General features: G+C 24.3%; 1 protein-coding gene across 1 annotated transcript in view; it reads left to right on the top strand.

Moving 5' to 3' along the window:
• Nucleotides 1-13,050, top strand: part of LOC129612663 (unconventional myosin-XV) — a 93,395-nt gene that overhangs the window by 37,054 nt on the left and 43,291 nt on the right. Inside the window, exon 2 of the mRNA XM_055526370.1 lies at nucleotides 6,098-6,372. Coding sequence (XP_055382345.1) covers nucleotides 6,226-6,372 — 147 coding nt within the window. The 5' untranslated portion in view covers nucleotides 6,098-6,225. The remainder of the gene's footprint in view (nucleotides 1-6,097; nucleotides 6,373-13,050) is intronic.

Raw genomic sequence — 13,050 nt, 5'->3', positions numbered from 1 at the left:
TTTTGCATAATTCAGTCAAAATTTTGTTGATGTTCATCAATAATTTTTGAAAAACAAAAAAAAAAAACAAATTCTCTAAAGGTGTGGTATTTCATACCTTCATCTTTATTTTTACAATTACCACAACATACCCATGACACATGGGTATAAACAATATATCACTGTGTAACCAAAATTATTTTGAGTAATTTTAATTCACAACAACTTTTGTTTTTCGTTTTCTCTATTTGAAATTAATTTTTTTTTCGTACTTAAATATTTTATACTTAAAATAAAAATAAAAATTCTTCTTTCTTTTATTTTCATTTGAGAAAAGCCATTGTATCAAATTATAATTGAGTAAAGCAACTATTTTAAATACAATAATTATAAAAATTTAATTACTTACTTAATGAAAATTAATGTTAAAATCACAAAATAAAAATGACCGTCTTAAAAATGTGCCGGAAAAATTTAAAATGTACAAAATTTCAAGTTCGCCATTTCTTGTTTTGTAAAAGGAAAATCAATATTTTTTAATTAACTAAACAGATTGCCGCTATACACGCTTCTTATTTAATTTCTAATTTTAATTTTAAAAATGAAGTTTTATAAAATCTTAATGTAGTTTTGGAACTTTATTTATGTAAATTAATAAAAAAAAACTATTTCAAACTTTTATTAAGCACGTTATATAAACTGAAGCTATATACAAATTTCTTTGCCCTATATCAGTAGCGTAGGTCATGGCTAAGAAATTTATACAATATTAAAACAGTAAAGCCCATCAATATCTTGTACAAACAACAGAATTTTGAATGGTTTAGTTTTAGTATAAACGATGGTTTGTTAAAATTGAATTTTATGTTGTATAGGCGTTGGATATGTATATGTATAGTTTTGAATAGTTCAAATACTGATTCAAATGAATAGTTCAAACAATCCAATCAAATGCTGTGAATATTTTAAAATAAAAATTGAAAATGTAAATGTTAAAAATATTTTAATGTTTTTTTTTGATGAAAATATAATTTACAATTTAAAATTTAAAAATTTTTTTATCAAATTATGCACATTTTTTTAAGAAATTAAACAAAAACACGGTGCACCGGGCGTATTAAAAAATTATTTATATTTTTTTTTCTGAAATTGACAGTCTACATGTTGGTTTTTTTTTTGTAAATTTAATTTATTTTTAAATATGAAAAAATTAACAATTTGCTAATTGTTTTAGATTTCAAAAATCACTGACCTTAATTCATTTCTCACTTTAAACATATTTACACTTTTGGAAAATAATAAATTTGATTGCATGTTTTTAATCTTTTAGAAAAGATAAAATTTATCATTAAAAATGCAATTTTGTAATCACAAAAATAAATATAAACATTTTTTATATAAATAACAAATATGCATAATTTAATTTAGATAATTTTACAAAAAAAGTGAAATTTTCATTTAAATTTTTAGTAATAAAAAACTGATTAAGAAATCATGAAAATAATTAGAATAAATTGGATTAATAAAATTTTTAATTTAATTTTATTATTTTTATTCATTTATTAGTTATAATATTACGAGTATTTGAAACATAGCTAATATTGATCATAAGATTTTTTATTAAGAGAGTTAGTTGTAAACATTAAAGTCTTTTATAAGAATTTCTGTCTCAGTCAAAAAACGAATTAAAATGTTAAAAAAATATGATATAACGTAAAATTTTTTCATATCCAGCACGCCGTAGTTTCTGAAATTTTCCTTAAAAGTGGGCTCATTTTTGTAGTTTGGCAGTAGAAGTCTACCGTACTGATGTAATGAAGGTGCTTGAGACTTAAAGCACGATGCATATCACTGATATAGAGCGACAATTCTAATATTAGACATGTGTGTAAGAGAATATAAAAGTTTTTGAATCGAGCTATGTATATTCGATTCCAGAGTTTAAAGCGTTCATTTAATTTCCGTGAGCGTATATTCCATTTCCAGCGTTCCATGGATTCAATAGGTAGACATACAAATAAAATAACAGAAAAATTTCGTCTTAAAACTATGTAACAGGAAGGATGAGATAGTTGAATGGTTTAGCTAATTAATGGGATTGCATCCTGCCAAGACTTTTTATTAAAAACTACGTGTGTTTAAAAAAAACTAGATATACTTAAATGCGATGGGAATGTATCTGTTGTCCGTTTGGTAGTGTACAAGCCATTAATATGTTACCTTTTAGTATGATCAGCATATATATACAAATATGTTGGGTAGAGTGCAAAGCTACTTGTCGGTAATCTCACAAATAGTGTGAAATTCTTTTGATAGACAAAATTTGTAGGCAGGCGTTTTGCATTATATGTGGGATGGGTTGAAGTAGTAAACGATGAATAAGCAAAAACAGTATGTTTTTCGAGTTTCTTTATACCAACCGTTTTTGTATTATGGGATGTCCAAGATAGTTTGCTTTTGAGTAAGAAAACACATAAAAATTATATATAGGGTAGGAGCAGAGTACTTGTCGACTTTTTTTTCGTTCAATGGCTAAAATCTACAGTACGTTCCACATAGTCAGAAAATGGATTTAAAAATAGTAATTAGTTTCCTAAAATTTATTTGAAATTGCTTCTTCAGCAGGGTAGAATTAGAGATTATGAAAAAATTATTAAATTAAAAATAACTTATATTATGTAAATTTTTACATTTAAGATTGCAAGGTAATCAACTTTAAAAATTATCGTTTAAGAGAATGAGCTCCAGATCAGATGAAATAAATTTTTTTTTAATTTTCGAAATTTATTAAATTGTCACGTATACCATAGTTTTTATTTTAACTACCAAACATTTTTGGTTTTTATTAATGTTTGCAACATTTCTCTTTAAACGTGAATTTGAAAATGAAGTGACTATGTGTGCACATTGTACATGATGCCTTTATATAATCAATTAGCATAGACATTCTGTATATGGTTTCTTTTCATCTTCATATACAAAAAGCTTCAAAAAAAATTTGCATTCAAATGACTTTTTATTCATTTCTATTTTTTTACTTTTTTTTGGTGTCTATTTTAACCAGAGTGTCGTTAGAATACAAATTGTTAAATTCCAGTTAAATTGTTTTTTTTTTCTTCTATTTTTTTTTTAACATATTTTATTTTTATATTAAAAATTCGTGTTAAATATTTTTGTGAACGCTCTTTATATTTATTTTCTACTTTCTATTATAATTTTATTGAAATTCAAATCAAATAAAATTTCAAATCTTTTGTGAAATATTTAGACAGTAAATTATTTTTAAAAAATTATTGTGATAGAGGAAAAAAATTTTAAAAGAAATTTCACTAAAGAATCAATAGTTGCTTAGTTTTGTATTTAAAGAAACAAAAATTATTGGCTTATTTCACCGAGATTTCGTTAAAAAATTATTATTTATTGCCTTTTTGAACAGACCAACTAGAAAATCAACATTTTGTGCATTTATAGTGTTCTAATAGGAATTTTTAAGGAAATTTAGTAAGAAATTGCCTAAAATTTTAAAAAACTAACTATACATGAAATATAGTTGGGTTATTAAATTATTGTTAATTAATTTGTATTTAAATTTGCTAAATTTAATTAAACACTGAAAAATATTTTACAAAAGCATTGTTAAAGAATACTTTGCCATTTGAAGAACTAAATGTTATGAATTTTCTTTGGGAATTTAAAAGAGTAAGGTAGAGACTAAGAAGAAGCGGAACGATGTTACAGAAGCAAATGATTAATCTTCTATTAAAAATAAAAATAAAAACTGTCAAGCTTTCAAATTAAAATATACTTCTCTTAAAAAATTATCTGAGCACAAAAAACAAAACTGCTAAAAAATTCAATTTTGGCTTAATTTATTTCATAAATTAAAAAAAATTTTTTTGCATTTTAAATTATTTTCCGATATTTAATAATTCATAAATTGACCCAGAAAAAAAATGTATGAAATTTTGACATACATACACTTAACGTTTAAAAAGTTCTTATAAGGAATAGTTTATTTCAGCAGTTTCTAAATTTTGGAACAGTTTTCGGACGAAAAGAGATTTAATTTAGCATATTTAAATTACACTTTTGATTCATTTTTTCTCAGTTTACCAATATCGACCCAAAACGATAGCATGGAATAAAATTTTGATACTTATTTCTAATAAAGATTCGATTTTCGTTTCGTATTTTGAAAACAATAAAATTTTCAAGATGACAAAATAAAAATAATAAAATTTTTCAATTAAAATTTAATTTTATTTGTACCTTATACAATTGCAAACATGATTAGTGATTTGCATAAGAAAATTATTCATATAATATACGTACAGTTAATTACATTTCATACACTCTTAAATATTCAAAAATTTACAATCTATATGTGCATACAGTTCTTGTACTACTTGGTTCCACTAATTTCAGACACAATGTTTTTATATAATTCGAACAATTTCGTATTATATCTATATTCGTATGTTTTACAACATTGATAGATGAGTAAGTAATTGGTAATTATCGCCTACAGCTTTTAAAATATTGTACAATTTATTCAAAAGATTTCAAAACATTTCATAATACGGGAATAAATGTATATACATACATGCCTACATATGCACGTGCATACAATAAGAAAGTAATTTTTTTTTTTTTGGTTTTAAAAAAGAAAATAAAAGTTTCGCCTTTAGGACCACTCCTATGTAACGCTATACATGTTAGAAATTCTCCCTTTAGGGGTAAATAACAGTTCATTTTTTTACTTTAAAAAATATATATTGTATATAAAATACAAAAGGTACCCTTATAAAACCTAAACAATTTTTCCTATTTTGCTGTAATAGAGTAGGTACACGTACAATTATTATTGATTCAAAATGAATGTGCTCGTATTTTCATTAAATGAGTACATATTGTTATAATTTTAAAGTTTAGAGAAAAAATAATGTGGTTGTGTACATAGGAAGCACATTTCCTGTAATTGAATTTAACACTGTATAAGAATAATAGAATAACATTGTGCCTAAATTGACTCTGATAGAATCATATATGACACATATACACGATTCAGCTTATGACCTATAATTACTAAATTGTCTAGCAATATAGTATCAATTCAAATTGTTAAGGTCATGGAGACTATATGAACATCTTGCATTGCAAAAATTTAAATATAAACAATAATTAGATGAAATGGTTGCAATAAAATATTTAAATTTTAACTTTTTGAGAATAAAATTCCCAAATTTTATTAAATAATAAATAATAAATTTCAATTTGTCGAAGAAGTGACAAATACTTTTACTTACTTCTTATAATTTGGGTTTTAATTTTTTTTTTGAAGACCCTTTTGAAAAGTATCATGAAATTCTTTAAGCTTTATAAATTAACTTTAGCCTAGTTTTGATATATTTACGAAAAAGTGATAACATTTAAAACTTGGCCACTTCGCTATTTAATAAAATCTGACTCAGCATTAAACGTGGAAATGATCAACAATTTTAAAATGTTCGTCACCTACTTATTTCTGGTTATTACCTAGGTATTCTTTTTAAAATATTTGTTTAAAATTTAAAATAAAACAACAAATACTCAGGTGGAGAACAGATTGACAAAATCAAACTGCAAAGTAAATTTTATAATAAATTTTATTTTACAAATCTACAAAAAAAGAAAAAAAAAACTGCCATTGAGTAATTAAAAGATTAAAAAAAAAAGCAACAAGTTAATTTCAAGCTCTATTCAAATTTTTTGTGATTGCGTCTATAACATTACACCTATAAAGGTTGTACATGTATGCATATGTGTGCCTGTGTGTCTCTAGCATAAATATGAACAACATTTTTATGCATTGAGGCAGGTCTTACGTAATGCAACGCAATAAAAAAGATATATTTTACATTTTCTTTTATGTTTTCCTTTTTCCTTTCTTTCGTTATTTCCTTTAACATTAAAGAGTACTTGTGTAGATACTTGTATTTTTAACTTTTAATTTTAACTATTACTTAAATTATTACCATTATTTTTATTCATAAAATTCAAGTACTTAACGTTTTTTCAATATTATTATAAAAAAAAAAATTTCTCTAAAATAATTTTTTTCTTTTTTTTTTTCTTTTAGAAATTCACAATACCACTGACCATTCATTATGAGTTAAAAATTAAAATTAAGTTAAAAAAATAAAAACAAAACAAAAAAAAAAATTGAAAAATTTTTTTTTTCACGGAATCAAACCTAATTGACAGTGAATGGAAAATATGGATCTCACTATGGATTGGCAACAAGGAGATCTTGTTTGGTTTGATCCAGGATTGGGTCATCCAATACCAGGTGAAGTTCAAGAAGTACACAGAGCAACACAATTGATAATTGTACAAGCTTTAATAAAAGGAAAGGTAAATATTAATATTAAAAAATTTTTCTAGGCCACTCATTTTAACTATTTTTAATTAAGCAATCGTTAATTAAGTCATTAAAATTAAAATAAATTAAAAAATTGAAATGGTAAAATTTAATATTTTTGCATTTAATGGGTCAAAATGTACTGGATTGTCTTTAATACAAAAAATTTGGGTCTTTGAGAGCAAAACTTTTTTACAACTTCGAAATTTTACAGCCAACGAATTAAAAACGCATCGTTTTTGAATAAATACTTTTCAAACTTTAAAATCATTTTGCTTAAAACCAGATCGATGTCGATTGCCTGAAGAGAATTTTAAAATGATGACTCTTCTTGATAAGTCTCTTAATTATTTAATTTTTTGAAGCTCCTTTTGTTTAATCTGATTGTATATTGTATATATATATGGAATAGCAAACTCTCGAGAAATATTGCAGAATTCAAGAAATATTATAGAATTTAAAGTTTTTATATGTATAAGTTTTTTAATAATTTTAAGATTTTGTATGCGCGATCTAAGATTATTTTTGATAACAGAAACACACTACGTATGGATGTATGTGTACATTTTTATTATCCAAAGAGAATTAGATTTTTTCAATGGCTTTGGCTATTTTTACTTGAAACCTTATAGATTTACATTGCATTTGAATAACAAGTTATTTTTTAGGTTCTTTTTTTTATGTTTACGGTCAAAAAGATTAAAAACTGAAGAAAAGAAACTATAAAATACAAAACATCTTTGAATATTTCTATGGCCTTAACACGAATGTGATACTCAATACCACATATTCACATCATCGCACGAACATATATTTTACACATACATATATAAGACCATATAAATACTTTAACTATCCAACAAATTATATGCATAAAGCGATGTTATATAAGTTAAAATTTACTAAGCATATATAACACATACTGACACACTGTGTATACAAGTGTTGAATTTTATAGAACATACACGGTTAATTAACTGTTTTCGTTTTATTTTAGATTTTCTTTTTCTATATTATTTTTTTTTCTTTTGAATTTCTTATATTACATAAAAAAACAACAACAAAAAAAAGGAAAATTTGTGATTATTGCACAATTTACAAGAACAAAAATTTTTCTTTTGTTGTTTTTCTCCCTCTCTGAAACGATTGAGTTCAGACAGAAAATAAAAAATTGCATTAAAAGTAACAAAAGTTCGAAAGTAATCATTTTAAGTTATAATTACATTTGCGTGTTTAAGTCTTATATAAGAAATTAAAAACAAAAAAAAATTAATTTTTCCTTCTTGAACTGATGTTTTGAAAATCGTAAGGTTATGTTATGTAGAATAATATTTTCCGGGTTTCAAATTCCGGTATGGCAGCAATGCAAAAATGTTTTCGTTTTATTTTTCCAATTTTTTTGTTTATTTGTTTTTTTTTTTTGTTTTTTGTAAAATTTAAATTGAATCAATTTGATCTTCTTCACTTTTGAACGAAGTTCAATAAAAAAAAAATATGTAATAATATTAATATTATATAACTTGTTTTTTTCTCTATAAAATTAGGGTGACCATTTGTTGCCTTTTTACCGAACGTATTCTACTTTTGTGGTGTATGTGAAGTGATATATACATAACATATGTATGTATGTGCATATTTGTTTTACATTAAAAAATTAAAGATAAAATTAAAATTTTATCGAAATAAAACCATGAATGCATTGGGATATCCCAGTATTACAACTGTGACAGTAGCAATTCGCTTCTGTAATTAGGAAATAATTCATATTATACTCTAAAAACGAAAGAATACCAATATTTTTGGGCACATTTTCAAAAAAATTAAAAAAAAAATGTCTCTATTATTTTCACCCTGCATTTGGAAAATTTCTATATCGTTCAAAATGGGAATATTTTTTTGTATCGCCCCTGCCCTGCATGTCTTAGTTCTTTAAAATCGTGGAAATGAAATTTTTTTGACATACTAGTTTGTCCAAATCAACAGTTATTTGAAAATTCTGTAAACACAGAAATGTCAAAAATTATTCAAAATAAATGCTATGCGGTCGAATTCAACTTTAAAATTTAACGGTATGTGGAATTGATGTTTCACTGGCATTAGTAACTTCATGTTAATAATAATTACGACGACCTAAAAATGTGTTAATATAGGAGCACTAAAATTTAATTGTTAGGGGTAAGGGTGCCATTTTATAAATAAAGGTTGACGACTTGCCATGTTTTTTTAAAAAATTTGCTTATAATTTGTTTTTACTTATTTTCTCCGTCATTTCAACATTTTGGATATGTGGTCACTTTATGCTCCATCTATGATATAAATGTTTTAAGATTATTTAATAAAATGTCGATTCTTACTAATAAAGGATTAAGAAAAGCATAAAGATTTGAAATATCGAAGATTTTAGGCGTAACAAAAGAAAATAAATTAAAAAAAAATGTTGTTACCAACTAGTTTATACATATGTATTTAAAAATTATTTCAAAAAATTTGCTACTATTCATTGTACTATTATAACTTTATATAAACATCATTTCTAAATTCAAAAATATGACTATTAATAATTCTCAGTCGCAGATAATAAAATAGCTGCTAAATGGAGTAGATTTACTTTTAGATTCTTTGCCTGAATTTGTTAATATTACGGAACGCCCATAATATTACAATAATATTACATTATAATATACAATATAAAGGATGCTCAAATTAATGACTAAAATTCTTGATTATCTAAAGTTAAGTTTAAATTAAATAATCATAAGTTCTTATTGACCTCCTTAATATAACTATATTGCAATTAAAAGTTGTTCCCATAAAGCTGTAATTTAACGACTATTTAAAATATTTTAAGAATTTGTGTAATTTCATGGGATTATAACAGTTTAAATAATATTCGTAAAGTATCTTCAAATATCTATAAATGTGTATATATGTTGTATTTTAGTTATACAAAGTGCAAAAAAATATATTGCAGATTTTCCCTATATATTTTTCTTTGTTATATCCAAAAACACATTTGGAATGCAGAAATTGCGGTTTAGACAAGGTCAATTAAGATTAAATTTTACATACACACATTAATTTAGGCATCTTATGTTACAGCATTGTACACGAATTCATTATACTTATATTACAATACATAATAATTTTTGCACCCGTTGAAATAGTATGCAATATTTTAACAGAAAAAAACCACAAGTTCATGTGAAAAAACAAAAACTGATATTTTGTGTATCTGTTTTCATCAGTTTTTTTCTCAAGAGGTTTTATAAGTAAGATAATATTTGCATTCGGAAAAAATTTTGTTTGGTACCATAATATGAAAGTGGAAATAGAAATCAAATGATAGATATATAGAAAGGGATTTTGCACAGTTTCTGAGGAATCAAACCACTGAAAAAAAAGACACTAATTGTACTGCATTAAGAATAGAGCTTGGGAAAAAAAACCAAAAAGAACGCGTAGTAGTGTTGGAGAAATCTTTTAAGACTTTGAGACGCCAAGTATCTTATAAGAAAAAATATTTAAGGAGATTATAGGAGTAGTTAAGCGCAACTTAAGAGAATTAGGTGCAGCGTTGACCGGTTTACGACTGTAACCTATGTAGAACGTGAAGCATTGTTACCGCAAGCACGTAATCTGCAATATCAAAAAATACCCCATATAAAATTGAAGTTTTATAATCAGAACTGGTCAATTACAAAAATTGAAAAAAATTATTTAAATAGTTTGAGTATTCGATTTAAATTCACAATTTATTGCCGAATTTATTAAAAACACAAAATAATTTGCAATTTTTTTTTAATATTATAATTTTACGGGTGCGACTCAAATTAAAATGAATAGTTGGAAAAAAAATTTTTTTTTTTTTTAATGAATGCATGCATATTGAATTCTGATTTAATTCATACTTGCTACAAAAAAAAACAACTATTCGACAGGTAATACAGGTGTTGTAACTTGTAACATTACATATACTTATGTTAAATGAAAAATAAATAAAATAAAAAATTTTTTCGCTATACTAAGCTAATGAATTGATTTTTTTTCCTCTCTTGTAATTAGAAAACTATAAAACAAAATGAAAAAATCGTTTTTAATTTGGTATATCGAATTTTATTCAATATTACCTTAAGGCTATAAAAGTAATTTATTATTACTATATAATATTGATTAAAAATGTTGCGAAACAACAACAAAAATGCGTAATGAATAATAATATTAAATTATTTTGTATGAACCAATATTATAGTAATGGTGTCTGGCTAGAATCATACTTGAAAGGGTAAAAATGTTCGACAATAATTATGGAATACTTGCATTTACTTATGTATTTATTAAATAAATTTCATTCATACCTCTCGGTGTTATGTTTGTTGCATCTGCGCAAAAATGTTTAATATGGTTGTCTTTCTCGTTTGACTTGAAATTCATTTTGCAGTAAAATAAAAAGGAACTCTCTCAATTTTTTCTTACTAAAAGAACTTGGACTAAACTTTTAAGCTACTCCCTTTAGAGTAAACTTACATTATGGGATGTATACAGGATGGAATAACAAATTCTGTACAGAATTTTAAATTATATTCAACGCATCTCCCAACAGTAATAAAATAAATCATATATATATTGATTTTGAGCAAACGTTAAAATAATTAAACAATTTTATGAAATCTTATATAATATTTCTTAAGTTGTTTATTAATTTGGAACGTTATCAGTTCTTAGTCATTATACTTCACGATAATCGTATAGTCGTAAAAGAAATTATGATAGCGTAACAATATTTTAAAAACACATGCAATATTTTAATACAACAAACATATTGTAAAAGTTTGAATTAAAAATGAGTTTATAATTACAATTGTAAAGATGTTGTATTATATTATGCAATATCTGAAACGAATTTTACCCTATATGATAGCATTTCCGTATTTAAAAAATTTTTTTAACAATCAGGTAAATTTGTACACGAAGATGTTAGTTTGATCCGGTAAAATTTAACAGTCTAATAGCAAATGCAAATTAAAAATATTTACAATTCACTTTTCTTTAAAATTAAGTAGAAAAAAATTGAGGAAGATAAAAGAAATAAGAGCGAGAGTGAATATTTAGAAATGAGAAAAAACGGAAAAAAATTAATGAAAACTCATAATTTTACAAATATTTTCCGAACTTTGGAAATTTAAATATTATGGTAATAAGAAAGTGTTACAAAAATTTATTCGAAAAAACTTAATTGAGAGTGACATTATCAGTATAATACCCGCTTATTTCAAAAGAACTTTCTTTATTACTACAATTTTTTTCCAAAAAAAAGCGTAAAAGTAATAATGCAAGGTATTTACTTTAGCGTCGCAATCTTTCTCATTTGTAATATTGAACTGTAAGCGAAATAAGCATATCCGAGACTTTCTGTAGCTTAAAAACAAGTGTGTAAATAAGCATTCAGGCAGACGGATGTAACGAAATTGCCTAGAATTTGATTCTGAACAACAATACAAGTATAAATTCTGTAAAGGCAGAAGATTTTCTTTTTGATGCTTCACACGTAAATTGGATTCAACCTTTTAATATCATACTTTTTTAAGTAATTAAAGTACGAGTAAATTGTCCTTGTCCAAATAATTATCCAACAAATCCTTAAAACCGATTAAAATTTATTTTCTTTTCATATTGTTTAACTTTTTATTTCTTTTGAATTATTTTAATATTCAACATCTTCTATTTGGTATTAATTAAGTTAATTAATGAAAAAAAAAGTTGATTTATAATTATTCAGCTTTCGCTATTTATACATATAATATTTTCAATATCTCTCCAATATCTCTCCATATTATATTTGATGTGATACAATACAGAGTGGAATAAATGTAATGTTATAATGAAAAATCTGTAACAAAAGACGAAGTAATGCCAAAACTATTTAGGGAGAACAGAAGTTGTAGACCAAAATTTATTTTGCAATAATTTTCTTTCAATTATTATAGAAAGACAACCTTTAAGGACGAATGTATTTCCATATATAAAAAAAAACACAAAACTTCAGAGTGGGACAATTATAGAAAAAACGATCTATTATTTTGAAAGAAATTTAAAGTTTTATTTATTTTCCGCAATATTGTCAAAATGTGATAATGCTTCAGCTCCATTATTTAATTATCACTATGTTTAAACTATTTTCAATTTTTTCGTGGTTTATTAAAACGTTTCCACTCTTTATACACTTTTTCACTCTTCAGACTCCTCAGAGCTATCATTATGAGCACCGCAATAAATAAAATAACAAATGGTTTACATATATAAAATGTAAAGTGATACACATACATTTTAATAAATTTACAAAAAAAAAAAAAGACATTGAAGTTCAAATGTTAGAATATAAACCAAACGCATTCATTAAAATTAAAACAAAAAGAAATAAAAGTAAAAACTAAAACACAAAAAAAAAATTGAAAACTTGATGATACCGTAAGATAAAAACTAGCAAAACGGTTTTATTAAATCGAGTCTTCCTTCATAGAAAAAAAAAATTGAACTGCTTTTTTTTTTTTTGTTTTGTGTTTGGTCCGGAGAGAAAAAGAGTGACTGAAAAAAAAAAAAATTAAATTGAAAAACCCGATCTGATTTTTCTTTTGCTTTTGTTTTATGATCATTTTTAGAAAATTTGTGTACAT

This window comes from Condylostylus longicornis, unplaced genomic scaffold, assembly GCF_029603195.1.
Source record: "Condylostylus longicornis isolate FDR11 unplaced genomic scaffold, ASM2960319v2 ptg000075l, whole genome shotgun sequence".
NCBI lineage: Eukaryota > Metazoa > Arthropoda > Insecta > Diptera > Dolichopodidae > Condylostylus > Condylostylus longicornis.
This window is presented reverse-complemented; position numbering and strand designations above follow the sequence as displayed.